The following is a 27,133-nucleotide window of genomic DNA, read 5'->3' as shown; positions in this document are numbered from 1 at the left end:
ATACGGTACGTACTCCTTTTCTCGGAGGTCTTGGGAGCTAAGGTGGTAAGTGCCACTATTCGTACGGCGTATGTGAGAACATTGAACAGGTTGGAGTCAGTGTTAGTGCACAAAAAAAGTGCCGGGGGATTGGAATAAGATTGGGACCGTCAAGAGGCAAAGCGAGGTGAATGCTGCAATGCAGCATCGGCATCGCGTCAATTACGTACATGAGGGGGTTATGAATGATGCCGGCGCCAGCATTCGGTGTTCTGCTAATTGGTCTTGCTGGCGCATGTACTTGGATTGAATTTGGCATGTATATTCCTACTAACTACCTACGGATAAACACAAACAGTTTTAGGGTCACCGGTGACCGAGCAGGCAGGTATCAGAGTGAGGGCGAAAGAGAAGAGAAAAAAGTCAGCAACGGCAAACGACGGAATAAAACGGAGACGGTACTGGGCCCCCCAAGTAGCAGAGGGTACTTGTCGGACACATGAGAATTCAACGAGTTGCTGTTTTGGGCGGCGCTGAGCCCATTCGAGCCCATATTACTCGTCAGATTGCGGGCTCTCTGCGTCTCACGTGCGGGACGTGTAGTCAAGCGGTGGAGTATCAAGTGCCGTCGTATTCCATTATACTAAAGTAACGGGATCCTCTCCGATGGTGGGAGAGATTTTTCCAAACGTCAAAAGAGTCATACTTTGATGTGATCCACGGTGGATATGGGGGGCTCCCCTTTTTGAACGTTTCCATTTTTGCCCGTCTCGCCAAACACCCAAGACATGAAGAGTTCTCGTCCGAGATGGCTGAGGTATTACGGAGTACCAAGGTACTGAGGTAGGTAAGGTGCTAAGGTAAGGTAGTGTGGCGTGTGTTGAGGTCTCGTCCATGGAATGGCCCGAGTTCAATGTTCATGGCAGCATTTGGAAGGTTCTCAGGGCGTTCAAAGTGGGATGCGGGACCCCCGGGCCAGGGCACCTTGCGGCAACGGGCCAATCCGCGGGCGTCATTTGCAAATCAGGGCGCTGTACCCCGCGTTCACAGGTCTTCCGTCGCCAGGACCCACTGCTGGCTGGAGCTGGCGCCTCCGATCATCGGACACTTGGGAACTTTTTCGTCCCAAAGCTTCACCCACGTAGTAAGGTAGTCACAGTTGATTGTTTCGTTTTCTAGGTACCAGTAGCTTTGTAGCTAGATGAATGTACTTGGTGCGCTGTGTGTAGTGGGAAAAAAGGGTTCGAGGTACCTGCGGTTTGCGGGCACTTTTGCAAGAGGGGCGGGCGGGCGTAAGTGTACGTGCCTTCTCTTCCTTGTCGCCCTTGCAAGTTGGCACCTCTTTCTCGCTCCGATTTCGTACCTTGATCCTTTTTCGCTCTCTGCCAGTCACTAGGTCTCTCATTACGGAGCAATTTGATTCAGGTGTTCCCAACTCTAAGCAAAGCAAAGCACCTACCTCAGACACAACAAGAGGGACGAAGGCCTCCCGGTCCGGCAGATACATATTGAGCTGCTCTTCCCCCACACCCCTGACCACACCTCTCCTCCGACTCAGGATTTTTCTACGTTTTCTACCTTTTTTCCCTCTCCTCTCTTCCCTTTCCAAACGCTTCTCTTCCCACGAACCATCTTCTCATCTCTCCCTCACCAAACCCTCTCCCTCTCCGTCATCCACTTCCTAGACTCCCAATCGCCATACAAACAGAGTCACACACACGCGCGCACACTCGCAGACACTGGCACCCACCGGCTGCTCTCACACCAGCTTGATCTGACAAGGAAGCTTGGGAACCACCCCCCTCGCAAAACCCAACCAGGTCCCTTCAATTAAGGCCTACCTGACCTGCTTTTGAAATTGCTTCGCTTTCCCGACCCGTCTCCCCGAGTCGCACAAAATGCCCGTTGCCGAAGGCACCCCGCAAACTCTCTACGACAAGGTCCTCCAGGCCCACGTCGTAGACGAGAAGTTGGACGGCACGATCCTGCTGTACATTGGTAAGTTCTGCGTCATGCTCTTCCCTCCATTGCGAACGATCTGGATCTTGGATCTGCGCGGAGAAAAGGAAAGGATGTCATTTGCTAACATTGAGACGCAATGCAGACAGACATCTCGTGCATGAGGTCACCTCTCCTGTACGTTTGACGCTTGCTCCTGTTTTGGGGGCTTTTTTTTTCTCTCTCCCGCTTCCCCTCGTAACCCCTTCGCTATCCGCAGCCGCCGCCGCACTCCGGCTCGGATGACGTCGGTTGATCGACCCCACCATGACATCTCGCTAACAAAGGGCTGCAGCAAGCATTTGAGGGTCTGAAGAATGCAGGCCGCAAGGTCCGCCGACCGGACTGCACCCTCGCGACCACCGATCACGTAAGTCTCTTATTCCACCCAAACTCTCACACGCGCGTACATGCGAAAAGCATCGCTTTCGCCCGCCCAATCTCAATTCCGTAGTGGTGATCCAATCGCTAACATGTGGCTGGCCAGAATGTCCCCACTTCGTCGCGGAAAGGCATGAAGGACATCGGCTCCTTCATCGCCGAGGATGACTCCAGAGTCCAGTGCATGACCCTCGAGGAGAATGTCAAGGACTTTGGCCTCACATACTTTGGTCTCGGCGATAAGCGCCAGGGTATCGTCCACGTTATCGGCCCCGAGCAGGGCTTCACCCTCCCCGGCACCACCGTCGTCTGCGGTGACAGTCACACCTCGACCCACGGCGCTTTCGGTGCTCTGGCTTTCGGTATCGGAACCAGTGAGGTCGAGCACGTCCTCGCCACCCAGTGCTTGATCACCAAGAGGAGCAAGAACATGCGGATACAGGTCGACGGAGAGCTGGCCCCCGGCGTCAGCTCAAAGGATGTTGTCTTGCACGCCATTGGCAAGATCGGAACGGCCGGCGGTACTGGTGCCGTTATCGAGTTCTGCGGTTCAGTCATCCGCAGCCTCAGCATGGAGGCCCGCATGTCCATCTGCAACATGTCCATCGAGGGCGGTGCGAGAGCCGGCATGGTCGCTCCCGACGACATCACCTTCGAGTACCTGAAGAACCGCCCCTTGGCGCCCAAGTACAACTCGGACGAGTGGCACAAGGCCGTCAAGTACTGGAAGTCTCTCCAGTCCGACGCCGACGCAAAGTACGACATTGACGTCTTCATTGACGGCAAGGACATCATCCCCACCATCACCTGGGGCACGAGTCCCGAGGACGTCATCCCCATCACCGGCGTCGTCCCCGACCCCGAGACCTTCTCCACCGAGAACAAGAAGGCCGCCGGTCGCAGAATGCTCGAGTACATGGGCCTGACCCCCGGAACTCCAATGGAGGACATACCCGTCGACAAGGTTTTCATCGGTTCCTGCACAAATTCCCGTATCGAGGACTTGCGCGCTGCGGCCCACATCGTCAAGGGCAAGAAGATTGCGGCCAACATCAAGCGCGCCATGGTCGTCCCCGGCTCTGGTCTCGTCAAGACCCAGGCCGAGGCTGAGGGCTTGGATAAGATCTTCGAGGCCGCTGGCTTCGAGTGGCGTGAGGCTGGTTGCAGTATGTGCTTGGGCATGAACCCCGATATCCTTGCCGCCAAGGAGAGATGTGCATCCACCAGCAACAGAAACTTTGAGGGTCGCCAGGGTGCCGGCTCCCGCACCCATCTCATGTCTCCCGTGATGGCTGCTGCTGCCGGTATCGTCGGCAAGCTGGCTGACGTCAGAAAGCTCGAGGGTTACCAGACCAGCCCTAAGCTTCAGGCTACCATTACACCTGACAGCGAACCCCAGGTTGACGAGCGGGTGGAAGAGAGCGACGCTGAGAAGGAGGCCATCGCTGACCAGCCCGAGGACAACGAACCCCACACCAACACCATCTCTGCCGGTAGCTCCACTGGTCTTCCCAAGTTCACCAACCTTAGGGGTATTGCTGCTCCCCTGGAGATGTCCAACGTCGACACCGACGCCATCATCCCTAAGCAGTTCCTCAAGACCATCAAGCGCACTGGTCTCGGCAACGCCCTCTTCTACGCCCTCCGCTTCAACGAGGACGGTTCCGAGAATCCCAACTTCGTTCTTAACAAGGACCCCTACCGCAGCTCCAAGATCCTCGTCGTCACCGGTCCCAACTTTGGCTGTGGATCGTCGAGAGAGCACGCCCCCTGGGCCCTCAACGATTTCGGCATCCGCTGCGTCCTCGCGCCGTCGTACGCCGACATCTTCTTCAACAACACCTTCAAGAACGGCATGCTGCCCATCATCATGGAGGACAAGGAGAAGCTGGAGAAGATTGCCGCCGAGGCGCGCGCCGGCCGCGAAGTCGAGATCGACCTACCCAACCAGCTCGTCAAGGACGCCGACGGCAACACCCTCGCCTCGTTCGACGTTGAGGAGTTCCGGAAACACTGCCTCATCAACGGCCTCGACGATATTGGCTTGACCATGCAGCAGAATGACAAGATTGCTGACTACGAGCGCCGCATGTCCCAGCTCACTCCCTGGCTCGACGGCACAAACTACCTCAAGAGGGACCCCAAGACCGGTCGCCTCCTCGCCAAGGCCGTCCCCGTCCCCAAGACGAACCGGGGTGAGACCAAGAAGGAACCTCTTGAGTGGTAAAGGTCACCAAGGAGAACCAAACAAGAAAAAAAAAAGAGCAAACGAAAACACAAAAAATTGGATTGGCTTTTTCAAAACTAGGAAACTAGGGAGTTTAAATCATGTAACGTGTCTACGATACGAATCTGGGTTACGGCTTTTTTTTTGCAAAGGGACAATCTTATCTTGTCCAGAGATGACATTTCTCATCATGCTGGCGGCGATTTGGGAATTATTCAAAGAATAAGGGAGGGATTTGGTTATTACGTGGCTTTTGTTTTCTCAAATTCAAAAGCCATGTGAAAAAGTTTTCAAGTTAGATGCGCAGTTCGTCACAATAACGGAGCTTTCGCAACACATCGTTCTTCACTTTTGAACCTTTCGTGAGAGCCGTCCTGCAATTCTGTATAGCTTCAGGCGGATATCATGATGATGCTGACACGCTGTTTGATATAATACTACTCACGAGGCAGTACATGTCTAGAAATCCACCCCAGCCTCCCTCAAGATCCCGACATGCACCACAAACCCGGCCTCGATCCTCAACCCCTCGGGGAGCAACGCATCCGGCACCCTCCAGGTGCGGAAATCGCGATGGAACGCGCCGATCCATTCCTCAAAGACGTCCGGGCTGCGGAGCTGCTGCGCCACGATGCAGACGCACGGCTCGGACCGGGCCGTCGTTGAAGAGGAGGAGGAGGAGGGGTTGTCGTCTTGGTCTTCCTGCTGGGCTCGTACGCGCAGCCGAGCGAGGTCGGCGGTGGTGGAGACCAAAGGCTCGACGAGGGCCTCGTTGTAGATGCAGTCGCAGCAGACTACGACGTCGAAGCTGTTTGCGGTGGAAGGGGGTACGCCGGTGAGGGAGGGGTCTGGGGTGTCGAGTTCCCAGTCTAGGGGGTGGAAGGAGATTGTACCTGGTGATGATGATGATGTTGTTGTTGTTGCGGAGTTTGCTGTTGATGAGCTTGTTGCTGCTGCTGCTTTTCGTGAACGGCGAGAGGTTGATGAGGAGGATGAAGACGAAGACTTGGGAAGGGGATTCGCTTCGAGGTTCTGGTGGATCATGCGCGACACGTAGGGCTGGTCTGTGAGGACGTAGCGGGCGACGCGCGGGGCGAGGAGGAGGGCTGTCAGCGGGGAGATGCCGCAGCCTAGTTCGAGGATTGTCGAGGTGGGCGTGAAGAGCTGGGTGAAGGGGGAGGATGGGGAGGAGAGGTAGGTTGCGAAGAGGGGGGTTATTTTCCAGAGGACTGTTTAGCGTTAACACCCGTCTGGTTGGTCTCTTTTGGGGGACGTTGAGAATATCATTTTTGAAAGTTTGATTATGAGGTAAGAGTGTTGAGGTGAGAGACTTGTGAGGTGAGAGACTTGTGAGGTGAGAGACTTGTGAGGTGAGAGACTTGTGAGGTGAGAGAGTTATGAGGTGAGAGACTTGTGAGGTGAGAGACTTGTGAGGTGAGAGAGTTATGAGGTGAGAGACTTGTGAGGTGAGAGACTTGTGAGGTGAGAGAGTTATGAGGTGAGAGAGTTATGAGGTAAGAGTTGTGACATAAGAGATGATTCAACGTGTATGAGGTTGAAGTCGAGAATAGGTTTTAGACATTAATGACAAGGGGGGTTAAACGAGATGGTGTTGCGAAATGAAGAGGTCTGTGATGCTCGATTCAGAGCCATGGGATGGGTGGATGGGGAGAGGGGGAGAAATATAGAAATACTGACCGGCCCCGGTCGTGCCCCCGGCGCGGGTCGATGAGAGGACCGTGGGGGACTGGTGGATCGTGAAGTCTCTGCCCGCCAGCGTCAGGGAGAGTTCGGTGGCTTTCGGGTCGATGAAGCCCAGGTTCGAGGAGGGGATGTTGTGGGAGAAGAGGAAGAATGTTTCTGTTTGGCGCATACGCAGGATCTCCGTGTAAGTCGGTTGCTGCAGGGCGCCTGTTAGGTAGTAGGATGGATGGACGTACCCTCTTCGGGATCAAGGATTTCATCCTCCAGGGTTGCGATGAGAGCTTTTACCGCCATTATTGTTGGCTTGGTCCCTAGGCGAAACGGGCGGTATCACAGTCTGAAATCGGATGGAGATAGACCCAAAGTGAGTAAAGATGGTGCTAGGCCTACGGCTTCATCTTGGCGTGTCTGCGTAGCGAGCTGACGCGGTTGTAGTCAGGATTGGCCGTAGGAGGTTGCGGAGGACGGACGCACGGGCCGAAAGTGGATTAGAGATTTGAGGGCAGTTTTTTTTTTCGGCGGAAAAAAAGCGTCGGGGCTCAAATCCGACGACATGTCTTCGGGCCGGGGTCCCCGGCTTAATCGGAAACCCGCATCAGACCGTTCAGCCCGATCTGCTAAACCTCTTCAAGGAAATATCCTAAAACAGAAACAAGCTTTACAAGGAGGTTTTGACCGTTTCTCGAGATACGCGTATACATCGGACTCGTCGCATTGAGCTCGAATTTGCTAATTGTTGTGAGCGTGGTTCTCAAATGGCTAAAAAATCGACTTTCACACGATGAAGTTGAAAGATAGTTATAAATCATGAGTGTAGGTTTTGATGAATTCACATTGCTTTCTACCGCTCTCACTCTAACAAGTTGTGGAATACAGTAACAGAAACAGCAACTCTGCTCTCAGAGATTACAGGTACATGTCAATCCTTTTAATAGGCTAAAGTCTTCTGCAGAGCCTCTAGCAGACTGTCGGATCAGTTCGCTTCCCGCCATCCTGAGAAAAGAGAAACTTCGTCACAAGACTGCCGTTTTCGTAACTTTTGACAAGAAAAGCTTAGAAACCGTTAGCTACGTCGCCACAACTCGGAAAAGGGAATCGAGCTCTTACGGTATCTCGTCTAAGCAACCCATCCCCAAATGTTCTTGATGCTCTTGCAGACATCAATGGGCGCCTCGTTCTGCTCAAACACGAGATCGCAGACCTGGTTCTTGGCGGGGGTGACCCAGCAGGCGTAGTTGCCGTCGAAGTCGATGCAGATAGTGGCGGCGAAGGCGCCGCCGCCGCCGCCCTGGTGGATCTGGCAGTTCTGGTTGAGGGTGGTGACGACCTGGAGGTCGCGGGACTGCCACTTCCAGTTGGCGTTGTCGACGCTCTGGAAGCGGAAGCCCGTGTTGGACTTGCGGGTCTCCGGGTCGAGGGCCTGGGTGCAGTAGTCTGCGGCGACGAAGGAGGCGCCGAGAAGGATGGTGGGGAAGAGGGCAGAGAATTGCATCTGTGGAAGATGGGATGGTCAGTCTTTTGTGATCGGGAGGGGGGATGGTTGCGAGGGCGAGAGGGGGTTGTCCTACCTTTGCGGTGTTGAGTTGAAGAAGTTGGGATGTGAATGATTGGAATGGGTGTCAGAGACCGTAAAAGAAAGTGATGGTGAGATAGTGACTGTGGTAGTAAGAGACTGTAAGATGCAGTGTGAGCTGTTTGATGAAGGAGTTTTTGATCGAGTTACGGCGGCGATCTTGTCAATACTTATACTCATGAAATGAAGGCATCTCGACCATATTCATCTTGGCATCACGGCATCACGTCGTGTAAGTCATTTGCGAATCCGACAATGCCCCCAAAATAACACTCTGTTTTGGGTTGAGTGAGATTACAGCTCAGAGTCTTGGACCGAGATCTCCGACCTCCGAGTCACTTGTTCACTGCCTCAATCAAAAAGAAGAAAGTGAACTACAGTTTTGGATATTCTGTCGTCGTTCACCGAGTCAAGCAAAGGCTTGGGCAAGTCTTGAGAGGCGCAAAAGTCAAATTGATTATAGTATTTGAGTTGAGAAGGATTACTGAACAACCAGTATGGATAGCGTAAGGTACCCACGCCCGCAAAATACATTCCGCATAATGAATCACCCGCCAGACGCAAGCCGCGGAGTCGGGCTTTTACCCCACTATTTCACAACGGACGGAAGACGGACTTTTTAGATACTCGGCGGTGATGGAACGTGCTCGGATCCATAGGTAGGGCAGTGAGGGTGCACGATCGGGGGCGAAAAAATGATTAGAAGAGTTGTACGTGTAAGAGAGCCCCCCTTAATTCATAGCCTAGTTGCGAGAGAAGATGTCGTGCCAAGATCTCAATACCTAGTACTCATGTGTCCCAATCTAATAGACTCAAGGCGCCTGCTCTAATTTACACCCCATCACCCGACGAAAAATCATAGTCACCAGGTCTTTAGCCTCCTGCTCGCCGACCTGTACAGGACCGTCACCCTGATCCCACATAATCTCCGTAATTTCCGCCCCGACGTCAGCCCCCTCTCCCGCCGCGTCCGCGGGCCCGGGCCCATCCGAAACCGCTCGGGTCGATGCCCTGATCTGAAACTGCTCGTGGCCGGTCCAACTCCGGTACACATGGACCACCATCGTGCCCTGCGCATCTGGCCCGTCCGAACGACTCATCCAGCGATCGTCCATCGACGTCGGCTGGTAGCCGTGGAGGAGCTTGGCGGCGTCTGCGCCTGAGATGCAGAGGTGCCAGGCCGCCGTGGCGGGATTGCCGATGGGATGCAGGTCGCCCCAGTTGGAGCCGGTGACGCGTTTGGATGTTGACTCGCTGGGCGGCGGAGGGGAGGAAACGGAAGTTGAGGAGTTGCCCATGGTTATCGCGTGTTTTGTCAAAGAGGTAGAGTTGAGAGAGGAAGATTGTATGCGCCAAGTACGTTCTGGATGAATTGGTGGATTGAAGGAGATTGGGATCGTGCAATGGAGTTACTTGATTTTGTATTGATGTTTATGTGTAAGTTCAGAGCTATTTGGAATGGGAATATTATAAAGATGAACGTGTATTGGCCCCAGTCTTTGTCTGCTGTTCGGCCGAGGTCTTTGTAAATTGGCGATCCCAGCATCAGCCTCAGGAGGTTCCTGACATTTTCTTATTTGGGCATTGTAAGACTCCATCTGGGATGGACATGCGTAGCCTTAAACCCTATTTTCTCTTTGTACGGGTCATTCGGGCTTCATCGGAGACCTGGACAATATCAGATGAATTATCGGGGTCTTGGCAGTGTACCACGAACAGTATATGATCGTCACATTGTCAAGGTTGGCCTGTCATGACACTAGGAGGTAATTGTTCTAGAAGGGAGTTGTTCCATTGTTCTCCCAGCATTACCTAAAGTTGTGTGCTCCCTCAACTTGGATCTTGCCATTATAGATTATATTGTTCATTCTCCAACTTTATCGGGATGGACAAGTGCGGTTTTTCAAATCACTCCGATTCCGTCTAATAACCGACTCCGGTTCCGTCGGTTTCGGATTCTATCGCCCGCAGCAGAGTACAAGCTGACAGCCAAATAGAATAGTCTTGGCAAAAATGTAAAGAGTATTGTAAGAATACGAATACCCGTAAAGCCTCTGAACTCTTTGTATACAACCAATCTATTTGTTTTTTCATGCGCCTGGATTCATACTAGACTGGTCTCGACATGACTCTCCAAAGTTGAAGCCATCGTGTAAGTGTCAGCTGTTTCACGCGAATCAGCACTTCATCGAGCGCTTTGCGGAAAGACCGGATTCCGCGGCCTGTATCTATTAGATTTCTCTCCAGGCGGGTTTGCCTTGTAAGATCAAGACTCAAGATATAAATCAGTCAAAATCCGCAGTCATGTTCAAATTGGAATCAGCACACAACCAGTCTTCTGACCTTACACTCTCTTACAACACAATCGTTTGAATGACAATTTCACATTCTTTTGAACCGTCTCTCCTTATCATTAAACAATGGCTAGACAACAACCTCTTATGCTTGGGCTGACGCTCATTGCTTTCTGGGCATTCCTCTGCAACGGTCTCGACCTCTACCGAGCAGATTCGAGAAACTATGCCACCATCCAGGCCTCCAAGGGCTTCTTGCCAAAGGGCCAATCCACCTTTGGCGTCGCCGCCCCAGACACCAGCCTGTGGAACCACGTCAAAGGAGCTCCCAGCGGCGCCAGCAAGGACGAGGACGGCTACGTCTCCACGACCTCGGACCCCAAGCTGGCCGAGAGCTGGGTCAGCCGATTCCTGGGCGGCAACGGCTTCATCTACCGCATCCACTCGGCCCCCAACATGATTGACTGCCAGGCCACCCTCCAAAAGTACAACCCGTACCCCGAAGAGGCCGAGTTCGCCGCCCTCGGAGGCATCAAGGACAACCAGATCATCGGCTGGACCCCCGTCCGCGGCGGCGTCAAGGGCAAGGAGGAGCTGAACCCCTTTTACCAGGGCAACATCTACAGCAACATGGGCACCGGCGGCGCGCAGTACAAGCTCGCCGCCTTCCCGCCCAACCATCAGGCCTGGGGCGAGGCTCCTTGGTCGCAGTTCGCCTCGTGCACGCGCAGACGTTCCGCCAGGGACCTTTTCCAGATCGAGAAGCGCGCCTGCTCCGCGTCCAAGAGCAACGTCGACTACGCCAAGGAGTACCTCGAGTACGTCGAGGCCGTCTGCCCTGGCTGCCAGTAGTGTTATCAGTCACTACCATGGATTCTCTCGGCTGGTTCAAAGCACGAAATCGACTTGGAGTTGGAAGTGGACATATTTATCGTCTGATTCTGGCCAATACTTTCTAGACTTTCTGGACAACAAGACTTCCTTGATTCTTAGATATGGGTTTCCTGTCTGTGTATCCCTTAGACAGCTTGTTAAGCAAAGAGTGTTGTTAGACTAGATAGGCGACATGTCTTGACAATTCAATATACAGAGAATGCACTTGCATATTTCGCAATCTTTATTCTACAGTCGGTACGAGCATGATCCATTCAGGAACTGTCTTTGGGTAGCATATGCCCTGAACTGTGTAAGTCCAAAACAATTTTAGTTTTGTAGTTGTCTGGCAAGAGCAAGAGTAAGTAAGATTAGTGCAACATATGACTTCATTGTAGTTTCTTAGCACATGCTACTGTCCAGTTCTTGCTGCCACACGTAGAATTTGTGAACTTGAAGTGTTGTACGGGGATTGGAATTGGGTCAACGGAACTAAATTATGCATCATGAGGTCGAGTAGTTCAAAACGCCGAATACCTAAAAATAAGAATATAGCCTGGATGGCTTAGTGGACAAAGCTCTAAGTCAATCACATTGCTAGCAAGCTTTCATCGTGACTTAGGATTCCGCTATTCAAAAAAAAAAAGCTCATGCCTCTGTCTGCATGGTGGTCCTGCGATCCGGTCTGTGTTTTGATGCTAGATTGCGATCAAGAGTACCCAGTCGACTACCATCGCCTTTTCTTTCTTCCTCGTAGTCGGTGCTTTGACTTGAAGTTCTCTTATATGTGATTCCCAACGGTTATGCGGCTAAGAAGCTCCACTAAAGGGATCTACAATGCAGTAGCAAAATGCGTAAGCAAAAGCTTCAACTAGAAACTTGAGAGCAACCAACTCCCTATTACGTACCAGATTGACAGCTCAATTCGTTCGCTAAAAAAGAACTATACCCAAACTATTAAGCGATACATTAGTGAAATTGCCTACCGAGTAGTTGCCGAAGCCTTTGCCGGGGGACCATGACTCACTTGGTGAATAGAAGCGAAGAGTTGTGGGGCTCTGCAATGTCTCAATCTTTAAACCCGTTTTTGATGTCGAACACGTCAGACTAGCGAAGGGCGCATCTTGAAATATTTCAAGCACCCGGGTTGATTGTTGACTTCATTGATAACAATTGATTATGTGTCTGTCTTTTGCTGTCAATTGGACTCCTCTTGGTGCTTTAGTCGCGATAACCGTCTGAAAGGGCTTCAAGTTGGTCAACTCTTTCCAAGTATCGACTCAACCCCCGCCGAAATCCCGCTAGTCAACAATGGCGTCGAATAAGGACGAGTCAATATCAAACAACCGTTTGGAAGCTGGTCCTCCAGAACAGAACGACACAGAACATGATCATGGCAAAGGGTAGGCTAAAGGTCATTGCTCCCCGTTGCGATCACCACACCAATCCCACCTTCATCCAAAGACAGGGGCTGACCTCACGTAGCCGCTACATCAGCGTCGTTCTTGCTGCCTTCATGATAAGTTTCATGACGGGTGGCCTGCAGTTCGGCTTCGGCATCTATCAGGCGCACTACGAGACGATGGCTCTACAAGACAACACACCATTCACCGGCGCCACAGCCGCCCGGCTCGACCTCATCGGAACCCTCGCGATCTCAATGATGACCATCTGCGCACCTGTAGTAGTGGCATGGTCAAAAACGATTGGGCCCCAGAAGGTCATGTGCGCCGGTGGTCTGCTCGTCGGGGTGGCCAACGTCCTGGCAAGCTTCGGCCGTGAGCTGTGGCATTACCAGATTACGCAGGGGTTCCTGATGGGAGTGGGATCTTGCCTCTCATTTGTTCCGTCAATGGTCGTCGTCCCGACTTGGTTCGATAAGCACAGGGCGCTGGCCATGGGTATCGTCTCTGCGGGCAGCGGCGTCGGCGGTCTGGTCTGGGCCCCGGTGCTCGTGGCATGTATCGAGAAGCTGGGCTACAAAAACACTCTTCGCATGACTGGTGCCCTCGGTGCTGCGGTTGTATGCGCAGGCGGAGCAGTCCTCACTTGGGAACCTGCAATGGCGGCCAAGATACGCAGTGAAAACGCGACGACATCTAGACTCAAGAAGATGTTCAAGGTCCCGCTGCCTCCATTGAAGACTGTCAAGCAACGCAAGTTCATTGCGCAAAGTCTCAGCATGTTCTGCCAGAGCGCGGCTTACTACACACCGGCATTTTTCTTTGCGTCCTACGCCAAGACCTTGGGATACTCTGACAGCGATGGTGCCAATCTGACTGCCGTCAACAACGCCTGCAACGCTGTAGGAAAGATTGCGATTGGACTCGTGGCAGACCGCATCGGAAGGCTCAACGCGCTGTTTCTCACAACTGTTATCTGTGCCGCTGTCACTCTCGGGCTATGGGTCCCTAGCATTGCCATAGGATTGAGTCACGAGTCCGTGGCAAGGTCGCTGCTCGTCAGCTTTACAGTCCTGTACGGCATTTTCGCGAGCGCATACGTCAGCCTGTTCCCACCAGCTCTGGTTGAGCTGTTCGGTATGGAGTTGATGCCGCAGATCACGGGGATCATGTACATGATCATGGGAGTTGCTTCCATGATTGGAACGCCAGTGGCTGGTGCCCTGGTCAGAGGGCACGGTGAGATCAAGGAATCGGGTGACTACATGGGGATGGGTATCATGGTGGGCACTCTGATGGCTGCAGCAGCCATCTTTGTGGCTTGGATGAGATTAGAGGCAACGGCAGACCGGGTTCAAGGGGGGAAGAAATGGGTCTGGAAGCTGTGAGCATCAGCGACGTGAGGTTGGTGAGACATAGCCTTTGCGCACTCTTGCCATTTGCTTCTCCAAGCCCTTCGTTGGATAAAGTTCATAAATGACTTGGCGCTTCCACGATGGCGAGTGGCTGCTTCCTTTCAAAGAAGATTCCCAACAAACCAAGAACAGGCGGCCTCTCTTTGCGGTCAACCAGCCTAGCGCCCCTGGTCGAACGAGCTTTCAGCTTTGTGAAAACTTCGCCCGATCCTTCTGAATGCCAAAATTGAATCAACCGAGATTCTGAGACGCCAGTTTTCATCGAGTGGAGCTCCCACATGTGATGGCGATGCCTAAATGTTGCTGCAACTTGCCGGAAAGCATTTGAGGCTGCAGCCAAGATGGTCAGCGATGTAGACCATGCAGGATAAAGTACCTTGGAGGCAGACGTGTCAACTCTTTCAGCTATCCAAGCAGAGATGATTCTGCAAAGGGTCTTTTCGAAATCGTTTCTTCGTTTGTTCGCTGGATAAGTCATTCAATGCAGCTCTTATCGCCGCTGTTTGCTCAAGCTCTGCCAAGCCTTCCACGGTCATCTTCGCCCCCCGCGCAAGGAATGGAGAACACTCTAGACGACAATCTTGCTGTGGGATTACGATTCCATAAAACTTCTCCTAGGTCCCTCTGATCATCTGGCAACCTTCTCCGATAAAACCTTTGGCTCACCTGGGTTCATACTCTACATCGACGAGAAACGCATCGAAACAACCAAGAACATGGCGCCTGTGCAGTCCATGGTAGAGAGTCCTGGTCTAGGTAGTCGCCATCTTCTCGACAAGATCGACAAACTGAGGGAGCTGGGAATCTCCAAGCAAGTTCCTCTTCCACAGGTAAGCAGCACTTGGTAGCCATCCGTGACTAACCTTCCTTACCCTTGGCTCCGGTACCAATTTCAACGTGATCCCCCCCCCTCAGACCTCCTTCCGTCTCAGGCATGCTTCCCTCTCACCGGAATTCCCTGCATTCCTACCGGAAGGCCTCGTCTCAATCACCCCTATAGATGGCCAGAAAGTTGTTGATACCATGGCTAATGACTTCGCTGCAAGCTTGTTGTTGTTGGAGACCAGTCGTCCGGCAAGTCGAGCGTCCTCGAGAGTCTCACTGGCTACTACTTCCCTCGATCTGTCGGCCTGTGTACACGTCATGCCACCGAAATCGTTTGTCGCCGCGAGAAGGACACTAGTATCGTTGTGACGATTCACCCCGTCGATGCTACACCGGCGAAAATCGAGGCTGCAAAGTCCTTTCGCCATGTCATTCGCGATCTCAAGGGCTCGGAGTTCTCCAAAGTCCTGGAGGAGGCGAGAAAGATCCTTCTTCCTGTTTGAACATCCATACTAACTGACTTGTATAGGCTTCGGAGGTAATGGGCCTCAAGTCCGCTGAGGATGAGGCCTCCAGTGGCACTGCCTTCAGCCGGGACATCCTTCGTGTCGAGATCTGCGGTCCAGATGAGGAGCATTTGACTTTCATCGATGTACCAGGTAGGTGATTTGCTCCGTGAGTGCTACGATCATCACTAAGCCCATCTACCAAATAGGTATCTTTGAGAATCCTCAAGAAGGTATGTCAAATCACCCCACAGACTCATTGAAGCGGTACTTACTCTCAACAAAGGTATAACAACTACGACCGACGTAGCTATGGTCAAGTCTATGGTCAAAGACTACATCAAGGATTCCAGGACCATGTACGTCTTGCCAGTCCTACTTCTATCACTCCACTAGAGCACCACTGACAGATCTGAAAGTATTCTTGCTGTTATCCCCTGCAACGTTGATGTTGCAACCCAGACGATCCTGACGTACGCTGCCGAGGCTGACCCTGAGGGCAAGCGCACCCTGGGTGTTCTTACCAAGCCAGATCTTGCCCTAGAGAGAGCCACGGTAGAAGCCGTCATGGAGCTAGTGAGGGGTAAGAGGCGAGACATCCAGTTGGGCTACTACGTCGTCAAGAATCGCGGCGCCGATGACACCTCTTCCAGCAAGGATGACCGGGACCTCCAAGAGACTGTGTTCTTCAGCAACGACCCATGGACCAAGCTCGATAAGTCGCGCTTGGGAATCCCGGCCCTGCGCGATCGCCTACGTAAGCTACTAATGGACCGCACCAAGAGTGAGTTCCCCAAGGTCACACGCGATATCAACAATCGCCTTTGCGAGGCCAAGAAGCAGCTTGAGGCTATGGGCCAATCCCGGAGCACTGCCGACGAACAGAGAGCCTACCTAGGTAAATTGGCCAGTCGCTTTAGTGAGCTCAAGGCCTACGGACTGGATGGCTACTACACTGGAGATGCCTTGTTCGAGCGACGTCCGGAGCTGAAGCTCGTAACCCGTGTTCGCCAGATGAACGATGCTTTCTCCGAGATGTTCTTCGCGAAGGGCCACTGCCGTAAATTTCAAGAATACGATGACGAAGAGGACATCCCAATGCCTGGGACTAGCACACAGGAGAATTCCTCTCCGTGGGGAAGTAAACCTCAGGAACCGACAAAGAGTGAAAGTCTGATGTCTCGAGACGATTCAGGAGATACCACGATCACAAGCGACGATCTGTACCCACTACGTTTCCAGATTCCTTCCGACGAGAACGAAGAGCTTGAAAACATCCTATCTGACCCTTGTCGACGTACCGAACCTCTGACTGACGACGTCATGGAGCATCTTGAGAGCTTGTACCTGACTTCTCGCGGCTATGAGATAGGAACAGTAAGTCACCAGCCAAGGTCAAATTCAGCCTTTGCAAAACTAATAGCTCCTACCTAGTTCGGAGGTCAAATGCTACCTGCGGCTTTCAAGGAACAGTCCAAGAAGTGGGAGGGTCTCACCCTATCCCATGTCAGCAATGTTATTCTTGTGGTGCACCACTTTGTGTATGAGGTGGTCAAGGAATCTTGCATCGACCAGCAGGTTCGAGATGCCCTCTGGTCCTTCATACTGGAAGACTTGACGAAGAGGTATCAGGAGGCCATGGATCACGCGCGATTTTTGGTGCACGTCGAGCGGGAAGGTCGCGCCATGACGTACAACCCGGCGTTCGACACGGTTTTCAGTAGCATAAAGACCAAAAGGACGGTAGAGAAGCTCAGCGACCTTAAGGTCGAGGCCTACCAGTATGGTAAGAAGAATTCTAACTCGAATTCGGAGGACTTTGTGCGTTGGAGAGATGTCACGAACATGAGCAACCACACCGCGGGTATCAAGGAGACCTGCAACGCCATCCACGACCTCCTCAACAGCTACTACCAGGTCGCGAGCGCTCGGTTCGTGGACATGGTTTGCACCCAGGCCGTCGACCACTTCCTTCTCGGTGCCGGCGAGAAGAGCCCGCTGGGTGTATTGTCTGCTAACCGCATCTTTGAGATGTCTGCGGAAGAGCTTGAAATGGTGGCGGGAGAGGACTCGATCAGCCGGAGTGCCCGTGAGATGCTGATGAACGACATCCAAGCTCTTGAGGAGGGCAAGAAGATCTTGCGAATTTGAGTCTGCTTGGTCCACTTAGTTTGGATGGTCGGTGTAGTGAGAACTGGAAGATCTGGTTCCTGTGAAAGCTTGGTGTCTGAAAGTTTAGTGTCACGTTGACGAAGCTGGGGTATGACAGGGGGATGCAAGGATGAGTGAAAAAGGAGTCAGATAGTATTGGGATTCACCCAAAGGGCTGCCCGATTTCCGGAATTGCCGATTCCACGTAGTTTTGACCTTGCCAAACTGGAGAATACTGAGTGAGTTTTGGGGGAAATGTATTGAGCCTACTTTGATCTCATGATGCGTGTCTGTTGGTATTCTTACTACAGGGTAGTTAGTTCAAAACGTGGGTTGACGAAGAGGTCAATTAAACTATACAATCTTCCGCGTGAGGTGTAAAAGGGAGGTTCTAACCGTACCTAGGTTGAGACCGTACCTAGGTTGAGCAAGCCGCGATTATCGCCAGTATGGTGTATCAGTGGCCCCTGCGCGGGCCTGCTGCCACGAGGTCGAACTGGACTTCCAATCCGACAATGCCCCTGTAGCGTGACGATGGCTTGGAGAATACGGCGTGAAGAATATGGCGTGGATATGGGCTGTGAGCATGTCTGCACGTGAGGTCCTCGGAAACGATTTCGGCTTGTCTTTCCTGCTTTCCCTTTACTTTCAGCATTGGCTCGAATCTGAAGCCAAGCGTTCCAGTCTCTGTCAAACGAGTTGATGCTAGGGTTCAACACGAGGTCATGTTCCTAGTCAAGAGGATAAGTCCTAGCATGCACTGTCCAGACATGGTGAACAAATAAGGAAGGCGCTCATGAGACGACGTTGTGAACCCCACCTCAGTCTGATGAGCTGCATTTCATCGTAGCATCGATGCAGTGTATGAGTAAGGATGATTGAATGTCACTGTATCAGGCGGACTGATCCGTCATCGACTTACTCGTCATACCTGGCGTCGATCAACGAGTTCGCTCTTGTTTCTTGAGAGGTCGGTTGAAACATGTCGAAGTTTGGACAAGCTGCATAGGTAGGTAATCAAACATCCCGACCTTGGGCAGTTGAAGCAGACGGGTCTTGCACGAATCATCCCAGCTTTCAGACTCCACGTGGTCAGGGAAGCAGAAAAGGCCCATAATCGGTAAGTGGGTTCTAACCCGAGCTGTACGGCCATGGATGGTCTTTCCCCTCCGGAACCGGGCTACTCAACTTGACCAGATTATCAATCAGTTGATCCAGACCGAGGCTCCCGGCGAATTCGTGCCTCTTATGTTCTCATAGAGGCTCGGTCCCTGATCTTAAGTGAGTTAACCTTACTGGGACTGGACAAGTCAACCTGGAAGGTCGCAACATCGAGTCAATACAAAACACGTATTATTCATTCAACCACCATTTCATCCACCTCTTTCGGCCCCTCCAGCTCGGGGTGGCCCCTCTCTCCCTGCCGATAAGATGCGGCGAGTAAGACAACCTGAAAGCCTTCAAGGAAAGGGAAGGGATCCGCCGTGCGGTATTTTGGGGGTGGAGCCGACAGGGAACAGTTGCACGACGAGGAGGAGATCCAAAAAAGCTTATGGAAGCTTGTTCCAATTCCAACGTCGCAACGACCCACGTGACTGCGCTACGATCCTGCGAGCCAGTGACAGGAGGGCCAAGAAGGGCAGTGGCACCGCTGTGGTCCGCTCCACGTTTGGAGCTAATGTCCGCCCGACATGCCGCACCTGAGAGGAGCACGCCGTGGCCCCGACTGGGCAGTGTTGAAACGTCCTCTCTTCGCTTAAGCCAGCACAGCAAACGCAATCCCGTACCTTATTCCTCACGTTTTCACGGATACAACGTGGGCAAAGGAGAAACGCCCAGCCAGCTCAGCCAGCTGTATTACTCCGTACTGCACCCGCAGACATACCGCAGACATAAAGCAAAGGTCCAGTCTGATATACCAAGGTTCCCACGGACCATTTCCCCTGAAAAACAACCAGGAGCGTACATCTGCCGTTGTTTCCAAACTACCTTCTTGCATACAACGGGACCAGTCATCCAGGCCACACGAGACGAAAGCACATCCCTTTTCGACAGCTCCTCATTTACCCGTACCTTGCAGATACCTCACATCGACATCACATTCCCCATACCACTCACCCAGACCAGACCCCTGGAACCTGGGAAAGAGGGGGGGGGGAGGAACAAGGGTGTGTAGTGCTGCAGCGGGCGGACCCTTTTCGCCGTTACATACGCAAGCACACAAACTCACTCATTGACCCGCGGAACCACTTGGCGGATCTTGGATCCCTTTTCCTCTGTCTCTTGTCTCCTGCCAGGCTAGGCTGGTCTACCTGTCTTCCGCCGCGCAACTGCCGCGATGGGTCGACTCGCCGACGTCGCTACGTCGGCCTACGAGTCCGTGAGGGGCCTGCTGACGGGCAAGGCATATAAATACAACGCCATCCCTGACGAGGAGGGTGAGAGGGATGAAGTCGATGAGTATCGTGAGAGCCACGCGCCAGACCCGAAACGTCGACTTTGCTTCCTCACAATCGCCGCCATGGCTTTTGCTATTTTCCTCTCATTAGCCTTGGGCTTCAGGTAGGTTTGATCTGATCTACATGATTCACATGAACCCGTCACAAATAACAGACTTTTCGAAACTGACACCACAAACAGTCTCGTCAGCGGCCAGGCACCGCGCAACGGGCTCGAGTCCATCTCGCAGTTCTGGGGCCAGTACTCGCCCTTCTTCCCCGTGCCGTCCGACATCGACACCGCCACCCCGCAGGGCTGCGAGGTCACCTTCGCGCAGGTCCTCTCCCGCCACGGCGCCCGGGACCCCACCGCCGGCAAGACGGCCACCTACAAGGCGCTCGTCGACCGCATCCACGCCAACGTCACAAACTACGGCAAGGGCTTCGAGTTCATCCAGACGTACCAGTACACCCTCGGCGCCGACGAGCTCACCCCCTTTGGCCAGCGCGAGCTCGTCGACTCGGGCGAGGCGTTCTACAAGCGCTACCAGCCCCTCGCGGCCGCCAATGACATCTTCATCCGCGCCTCGGGCCAGAACCGCGTCGTCGAGTCCGGGCTGAACTGGACCGAGGGCTTCTTCGGCGCCAAGCTCGCCGACGGTCACAGCGGGCCCGACGGCGGCATCGTCAGCCTCATCACCATCATCCCCGAGGAGAAGGGCGTCAACAACACCCTGGACCACGGCCTGTGCACCGCCTTCGAGGACGGCGCCTTCTCAAAGGTCGGCGACGAGGCGCAGGTGCCCTGGCGCGAGGCTTTTACGCCGGCCATCACGGCCCGTCTCAACGAGAATCTGCCTGGCGCGAACCTCACGGCCGAGGACACCATCGCCTTCATGCAGCTGTGCCCCTTCAACACCGTCGTCAACGGCACGCAATCGCCGTTCTGCGATCTCTTTACGCTGGAGGAGTGGAAGGACCTAGAGTACTACGAGACGCTGGGCAAATACTACGGCTTCAACGCGGGCAACCCCCTCGGCCCCACCCAGGGCGTCGGCTTCACCAACGAGCTCCTCGCGCGGCTGACGGGCCAGGCCGTGGTGGACCGCACGTCGACCAACGCGACGCTGGACGCCGACCCGGCCACGTTCCCGCTCGACAAGAAGCTGTACGCGGACTTCAGCCACGACAACGACATGATGGCGATCTACGGCGCGCTGGGCCTGTACAACGAGACGGCGGCGCTGTCCAAGACGAACCGGACGTCGGTGGCGGACGCCAAGGGATTCACGGCCAGCTGGACCGTGCCGTTCGCCGCGCGCATGTACGTGGAGAAGATGAAGTGCGGTTCGGATGAGGAGCTGGTCCGGATTCTGGTGAATGACCGGGTGGTTCCGCTCGTCGGGTGCGGCGCAGACGGGCTTGGGCGGTGTACGCTCGGGGCGTTTGTGGATAGCATGGGGTTTGCCAAGAGCGGAGGAAAATGGGACCAGTGTTTTGTGTGAATTTTGTTTGATTTAATACCCAGGAGTGTAAGGTGCCTTAGACGAAGGTAGACTTTGCATTGCATTACAGTACGGAGTAGTAGATGGCGGATGAATACTACGAGGAACGCATTTCTGAGTTCACTTTGGAGGTCATGACCTGTTGCCCACGATACCTACAAACTTCGTTGTGAAAAGGGTTGTCAAAAAAGCTTGGGATCAAAACGTGCCGAGTGTCAGTGTCAAGTCAAGTGTCGGGCTTAGGGTGGTGGCACCAAAGTTTCAGTTGACAGGGGCGCCTCAGGGTCCCGGCCCCCGGGTCCGGGTCCGGGCCTGACAGATGGTGCGGCGGGAACGTTCGTGTTTTTTTGGGGTGCGTGAGCTCAAGCCAATTGCTGGTAAAGTACCTTTGGCAGTAGAAAGTCTCATCATCTTCATCCGTACGGAGGACTGAGGATGCATGGATCCAAAGCAAGGCGAGGGAGAATTCCTGTTGAGAAGGCCTCGTGCAGCCACAGCTGGAAAGTTACTCGCCTGGCACATCCGTCCACGTTGCGGCATCTCGCCTCATGAACCAGGCAGTATCTTTTTGCCTGAATAAAGAGGAAGATTACAGTAAGGCAGGTGGCATCTGCGATAAGAACTCGGCCGGAGAGATATTTTGCTGTCTCAGCTACCTGGATGCAAGGGGGTAAAGGTCACGTACGGATACAGTCTGCGCTATGAATAGCGCCGGGGGGGTCGCACGAATGCCACGTTTGGATCTCGAATTTGGCGCCAGCAAGGAAGGGGAGACGAAAAAGCAGGGGTTTTCTGTATCCGCAAAGCTGGTTTCGTTTCCGGCAGCTCTCTCCAAAAGACGTCATTGGATCCTTGCCTCTGTGGTTGAATGGAATGCAGCACTTCCAACTCCTGCGTTCAGCAGCAGGTCCTTAAACTTGAGGTCTCCTACTGCTACTGTTTATATGTGCAAGGTATGCATGGGTCAAACGTCGACTCGGGGGCCCTCAAGTTGTCTTTGTTGAAAAAAGTCCCTGCGAAATGTGTTGAATGGAATGCGCGCGCACATCCTAGCACTCGAGCCCGCGCGCAGTCTCTCCTTGCGTTGCCTTGTCTTGAAACCGGACCTCGAGGTAACCAAGTTGGAGGAATCAAGGTAGAGATGATTGGGCAACAACAGGAGATGTTGAATGGCCTTAGGTAATCTACCTGAAGAGGGCCCCAAGCTGCCGGATTTCCTTGGATTTGCGAGCAGCAAGGTAAAGTGGAGGATGAGCTGGAGATTGCCCTGATCATTGGAGATGGAGATGGAGAGGGATGAATGGAGACTGCGGTGCGGGCGGGACGCTGACGGAGCCCGCGGAGCTAAAGAGGATTGGGGGCCGTAGGTACCGCGGAGGGCCGCTTTCATTGGCAGGTGTGCCATTGGAAGCTGCAACCAAGAGCAAGTTAGGTGCACCTTCTTCATCCTCTTGCGCCAGCTTTGTTGCATTTTCGTACAGAAAACGGAGTACCTACACTAAAATAAGGTAGGTAGGTAGCTGCCTTGCATTTGTCCTGCCCCAATCCTCCACCAAGGAAACAAGCCGCTCTGCCGAATTAGCTCAGGCAAGGTCGGCCATTGTTGGAGTTGGTCATTCTTGCCAGGCTACCGAATACCTTGGAGTATCCGTACGCTACCTTCAGGTAAAGCTGAAAGCTTGGGGGCTACCTACTGCTGACCTCACCTGCCTGGTCTTGCGCGACGCCTGCACCTGCACCTGCACCACCGCCGGACCACACTGCGCGCGCTGCCTCATCAAACAAGGTTTCGACGGGCCTGGTCTGTCTGCTTTCCTCTCAATCCACCTTCACCTCACCTCATCTCATCATACTTTTGCTGCGAAGGTTACCGGGACTTTTCCACTCTCCCGTCTCTTCCACTTTCTTCCCCCTCTCCTCTAGGTACTCGCCCTGTATCGTCCGTCTTCTACCCATCCTCTCCCGGACCGGGCTCTCACTCAGCAAAGTACCCGATCTACGTCTTTGTTTCCCAACGGGCGTCCGTGTCCGTGTCGCACACACAGCCCAGAACCAAAGCTTCCGGCGACCAAACGAACAGGCGGCTCAGCGAAACACCAATTACCAACACCACCACTGCTAACGGTTGGTCCATCTCACACGTCAGCCTTCCCATGAGCCGGACCTCCATCATTCGTCGCACGCCTTCAACCAACACCACCACCACCTCCTCCATTGTCGTTGCTGAATCGACGTCTTGCTGCTGAGAAACGCTTCAGTTTCCCCCGCAACGCCAAGCGCACTTTCCTTGCATCGTCGCAATTGAATCGCAACCATGGTGTCAGCCGCTGGAGGTATCGTCATCGCCATCCTGGTCCTCGCCATTGTTGGCGGCGCCGGCTGGGTCATCTTCACCCAACTGCGCGCCCGGAGACTAGGTGTACGTAACAAGGCTCACCCATTCCCCAGCATCCTACTCCCATCATGCTCTGTTCTGCGACTAACCTGCGTTGCACACTCAGCTTCCACCCCCGTCCCTCTCCTCCTACATACCTTTCCGAAAATCCGATCCGCCGCCGTCATACGGACCCCCGCGCCCTGCGCCGAGCGGCATCGCCGGCTGGATCAACGACAAGATCACCTCCTTCAAGAACCGCAACAACCGCTCTGCCGCCGGAGCCTACGAGCAGCCCTCGGGCGGTGCTGGTGCGCCTCGCCGGGGCTTCGGACCGCTCGATCCGGATGAGGCGTGGGATGCGCGCGTGGGCCACGAAGCCGAGACCTACGGCCCTTACGGAAACTACGAGGAGCAGGAGCTGGGGTACCGCGGTGGCGGCCACAACGACAACAGCTACAGCATGAACCTTGCCTCGACTCCCAACCCCCACGATGAGCCGGCGCGGGGCCGCAGTCTCAGCCGGGATGACGACGGCGGTCTAGGTGTCCACAAGGCTGGCGGCAGGAATCCGTTCGAGGACGACGCCGAGCCGAGCAACATCAGCTTGCGCGGCGTCAGCCCCCGGCCGATTGTCGATACGGGTGCGCCGCAACAGCAGCAGCAACAACAGAAAAAGGATAGTGGCGAGAGCCCGACAGAACGGAGGTCAATCTTCCGGGAGAACGTATGATACGGTAGCGCAGGCTCGAAAACCCGGTTGTGAAATTTCCCGTCAATGAGACCGCAAAGCACAAAGATGAGAAACTAGACAAGAGTTTTCTAAGGAAGTAGCGGAGGTAAGTTGAAGATGAAGATGAAGAGGGCAAATTGTCTGTTTCCTTCGGGAGGGCAATGCGTAACGAGTACGGAAAGCGGGCCGGGAAAGTGGGAGAAACTGGGTCTCCGGGACATGTCACGACTTGGGAACGTGCAAGATATGGTTGTCTTGTGAGAATTCAAAGGCGTTTGGGCTCTGCTTTATTACCACTATTCTCCATGTTTTCTCGCCTGATTCCAATTTTGCGCGGTAGAATATATGAACAGGTTGAACCGCCAAATAAGCTTCCCAATGACAGTCTTGGGGAGGAGAGAAAAGTTAGCATGCCATGCCGTTTCCCGGTATCCCGCCGGACCCGTCGGCCAAGAACTCTGATAAAAGAAACCTCCGGAGGAAATGATGAGTCGACCGGGTCTCCACCAGTTGATTAGGTGACGACTTTACGAGACATAAGTGATACTGAAAATCCCCTCGTATAAGGTAGAGTAAGGCAAGGTATGGATGGCCTGCGGGTTTTGTACCGGTCTTTCACCTAATGGAAGACTCCCGGTCGCATGCTCTGTCGACGAAGCGCCATTGGCCCCGCCCTGCGGCACACCCGCTCCTCGCTACCGGCGCGTTGTCCCGCCGAGAAAGCCCGCTCGGTGGGAGACCGCCTCCCGAGCTCTATGTATGGGAGCCGGAGTGGGTGGGGAATGTCGGTGACCACTCCTCAGCTCAGGTGAGGTGATGTAAGGTATTTTGGTACCGTACGGAGTACCTGGGTGCGCTCCAATCGCGCCGAGCTGAAGAACACATGGGAGTGCCAAAGTGGGCAGAGGGTGAGATCCGCCCGCTCTCCCCACAGTGAACCGTTGGAACTCGGGCCAACTTTTTGTGACCTCATTCCCTCTCTTTCCCCTCCAAACCACCCCGCCATTCATCCCGATTTCCCCCCTCCTCCCATCTTCTGCCCCTCCAAAAAAAGATCTCCCCATTTGGAGCTTGCTAAAACATTGATCGACAACCTCCATCTTGTAAAGCATTCTTTTTCCAAGCATACAAGACGTCTACAAGCTCTCCAATTGATCATTGTATCTCAATTGGATTCTTTACGCATTGCGAGTGCCATTTATTAGACGATTAAGCTAGCTACTTGGTCGAACACACACCGCCAACGACACATCACCATGGCGGACCTCAACCTCCAAGAAATACACGACACCCTCCTCGAGATCGCGACCGAGGCAGGCAAGATGATCATGTCCGCGAACCCGGCCTCGATTGACCAGGACACCAAGCTCAACTGTACGCATGCCCTCCCCCTACCCCTCCACCCATTGAAGCGCATCCTCCCCCTACCCTCAACGCTCTCAACCAAGCTGCAACACCTTGGCTAACTTCTCCCACTCCCTCCTCAAAACAGCCGTCGACATCGTAACCGAAACAGATCAAGCCGTCGAGAAAATGGTCTCCACCCGCCTCTCCGAACGCTACCCCACCATCGCCTTCATGGGCGAAGAAACCTACACAAAGGGAACCCGCCTCGGCCCCGAACCGACCTTCGTCGTCGACCCCATCGATGGCACCACAAACTTTGTCCACTCCTTTCCCGACGCCTGCATCTCGCTAGGTCTAGCCGTAAACCACGTCCCCGTCGTCGGCGTAATCTACAACCCCTTCCAGGACCTCCTCTTCACGGGCATCAAGGGAAAGGGAAGCTACATGCGCCGCGCCGGCGGTCCAGCACAGAAACTGCCCCTCGCCAAGAACCCTATCCCCCTGAAGGGCCTGGACTCCGCGCTGCTGGCGTGCGAGTGGGGATCTACCCGCGACGGACCCAACTTCGACCTCAAGGCCGAGACGTTCAAGAAGTTGGCGGCGACCAAGGAGACGGGCGGCGCGATGGTGCATAGCATGCGCGCGCTCGGCTCCGCGGCGCTGAACCTCGCTGCCGTGGCGGCGGGGCAGCTGGATGCGTATTGGGAGGGCGGGTGCTGGGCGTGGGATGTGTGCGCGGGTTGGTGTATCCTGACCGAGGCGGGCGGGATCATGGCGGGCGGGAATCCGGGGGTGTGGGAGCCTGCTGTTGATGAGAGGGTGTATCTTGCTGTGAGGGGCGCTCCGGGCGGGCAGAAGGAGCTTGTGGAGGAGTTTTGGGGGGTGATGGGGGATAAGAAGTTGGATTACTCTGTTTGAGAGGTGGGAGATGGGAGGGGAGCTTGATCATGGATGAAGCAATGAATGAATGTAGATGAGGTTTGGATAAGGCACCTAGATGAGGAAACAGGTCATAGATTTGACATGTAGATCTGCAATATAGACCATGTCTTGGAGTCTCAAATACCAAACCTTAATCCCCTTACACCACTTGGGTATAGTTTCAATACAAGATACCGTATAGCCATGCTAGCACCAAGGCAAAGTAATTTCATCAGCCACACCTAGCAAAAAGAGTTCACCCCCCCGGTGGCGATTGGGGGCTACATCTCTTGGTGCTCATTCCGGGACTCGAACTCGATCGCTAGGCCTGTCGTCGAGTAGGCTGGTTGGCGTTTAAGATTGTTGACCATGAACCACTCCACCACCCAGCCAGTTTGACCTGACCCGTCGATTTAGACGGGCGCCTGCTGGCTGGTGACGGGAATGGGTTTGAGGGGGGGTATATACCCTTTCAGCCTCGTGGCG

General features: G+C 54.0%; 9 protein-coding genes across 9 annotated transcripts; 6 read left to right on the top strand and 3 right to left on the bottom strand.

Moving 5' to 3' along the window:
* Window positions 1-1,877: 1,877 nt before the first annotated feature.
* On the top strand, window positions 1,878-4,585 carry HER10_EVM0008859 (3-isopropylmalate dehydratase; the record flags this gene model as incomplete). Its single annotated transcript, XM_035478367.1, has 4 exons — window positions 1,878-1,977; window positions 2,084-2,115; window positions 2,273-2,347; window positions 2,465-4,585. The coding sequence occupies 4 exons, from the start codon at window positions 1,878-1,880 to the stop codon at window positions 4,583-4,585; spliced, it is 2,328 nt and encodes a 775-aa protein (XP_035331690.1).
* A 459-nt stretch (window positions 4,586-5,044) lies between these two features.
* Window positions 5,045-6,583, bottom strand: HER10_EVM0013321 (uncharacterized protein; the record flags this gene model as incomplete). Its single annotated transcript, XM_035482683.1, has 3 exons — window positions 5,045-5,814; window positions 6,284-6,445; window positions 6,526-6,583. 3 exons carry the CDS (start codon window positions 6,581-6,583, stop codon window positions 5,045-5,047), a joined length of 990 nt encoding a protein of 329 aa, XP_035331983.1.
* Window positions 6,584-7,406: 823 nt separating this feature from the next.
* Window positions 7,407-7,781, bottom strand: HER10_EVM0007018 (uncharacterized protein; the record flags this gene model as incomplete). The annotated part of the gene is made up of 2 exons (XM_035476585.1): window positions 7,407-7,577; window positions 7,614-7,781. The coding sequence occupies 2 exons, from the start codon at window positions 7,779-7,781 to the stop codon at window positions 7,407-7,409; spliced, it is 339 nt and encodes a 112-aa protein (XP_035331569.1).
* An 893-nt stretch (window positions 7,782-8,674) lies between these two features.
* Window positions 8,675-9,160, bottom strand: HER10_EVM0007470 (uncharacterized protein; the record flags this gene model as incomplete). The annotated part of the gene is made up of 1 exon (XM_035477025.1): window positions 8,675-9,160. The coding sequence occupies one exon, from the start codon at window positions 9,158-9,160 to the stop codon at window positions 8,675-8,677; it is 486 nt and encodes a 161-aa protein (XP_035331594.1).
* Window positions 9,161-10,786: 1,626 nt separating this feature from the next.
* Window positions 10,787-13,820, top strand: HER10_EVM0000462 (uncharacterized protein; the record flags this gene model as incomplete). Its single annotated transcript, XM_035470245.1, has 2 exons — window positions 10,787-10,965; window positions 12,515-13,820. The coding sequence occupies 2 exons, from the start codon at window positions 10,787-10,789 to the stop codon at window positions 13,818-13,820; spliced, it is 1,485 nt and encodes a 494-aa protein (XP_035331149.1).
* Window positions 13,821-14,563: 743 nt separating this feature from the next.
* Window positions 14,564-17,329, top strand: HER10_EVM0000064 (dynamin family protein; the record flags this gene model as incomplete). The annotated part of the gene is made up of 6 exons (XM_035469859.1): window positions 14,564-14,677; window positions 14,894-15,169; window positions 15,202-15,331; window positions 15,444-15,537; window positions 15,598-16,555; window positions 16,613-17,329. 6 exons carry the CDS (start codon window positions 14,564-14,566, stop codon window positions 17,327-17,329), a joined length of 2,289 nt encoding a protein of 762 aa, XP_035331119.1.
* Window positions 17,330-19,117: 1,788 nt separating this feature from the next.
* Window positions 19,118-21,360, top strand: HER10_EVM0004236 (histidine acid phosphatase). Its single transcript, XM_035473888.1, has 2 exons — window positions 19,118-19,891; window positions 19,970-21,360. Exons 1-2 carry the CDS (start codon window positions 19,668-19,670, stop codon window positions 21,270-21,272), a joined length of 1,527 nt encoding a protein of 508 aa, XP_035331402.1. The 5' UTR covers window positions 19,118-19,667; the 3' UTR covers window positions 21,273-21,360.
* Window positions 21,361-22,831: 1,471 nt separating this feature from the next.
* HER10_EVM0007119 (uncharacterized protein) lies at window positions 22,832-24,744 on the top strand. Its single transcript, XM_035476685.1, has 2 exons — window positions 22,832-23,691; window positions 23,774-24,744. Exons 1-2 carry the CDS (start codon window positions 23,587-23,589, stop codon window positions 24,377-24,379), a joined length of 711 nt encoding a protein of 236 aa, XP_035331575.1. The 5' UTR covers window positions 22,832-23,586; the 3' UTR covers window positions 24,380-24,744.
* A 622-nt stretch (window positions 24,745-25,366) lies between these two features.
* HER10_EVM0010353 (inositol monophosphatase) lies at window positions 25,367-26,644 on the top strand (the record flags this gene model as incomplete). Its single annotated transcript, XM_035479816.1, has 2 exons — window positions 25,367-25,753; window positions 25,872-26,644. The coding sequence occupies exons 1-2, from the start codon at window positions 25,636-25,638 to the stop codon at window positions 26,642-26,644; spliced, it is 891 nt and encodes a 296-aa protein (XP_035331780.1). The 5' UTR covers window positions 25,367-25,635.
* Window positions 26,645-27,133: the final 489 nt, after the last annotated feature.

This window comes from Colletotrichum scovillei (genome assembly GCF_011075155.1).
Source record: "Colletotrichum scovillei strain TJNH1 chromosome Unknown Contig00007, whole genome shotgun sequence".
NCBI classification, from domain to species: domain Eukaryota; kingdom Fungi; phylum Ascomycota; class Sordariomycetes; order Glomerellales; family Glomerellaceae; genus Colletotrichum; species Colletotrichum scovillei.
The sequence above is the reverse complement of the archived record's forward strand: the minus strand, read 5'-3'. Positions and strand labels throughout refer to the sequence as shown.

Coding starts and splice junctions, on each gene's coding strand:
- HER10_EVM0004236 (XM_035473888.1), top strand. CDS start 19,668: ATGGGTCGACTCGCCGACGTCGCTACGTCGGCCTACGAGTCCGTGAGG. Junction 19,892..19,969: donor TCATTAGCCTTGGGCTTCAG/GTAGGTTTGATC, acceptor CACCACAAACAG/TCTCGTCAGCGGCCAGGCAC.
- HER10_EVM0007119 (XM_035476685.1), top strand. CDS start 23,587: ATGGTGTCAGCCGCTGGAGGTATCGTCATCGCCATCCTGGTCCTCGCC. Junction 23,692..23,773: donor TGCGCGCCCGGAGACTAGGT/GTACGTAACAAG, acceptor TTGCACACTCAG/CTTCCACCCCCGTCCCTCTC.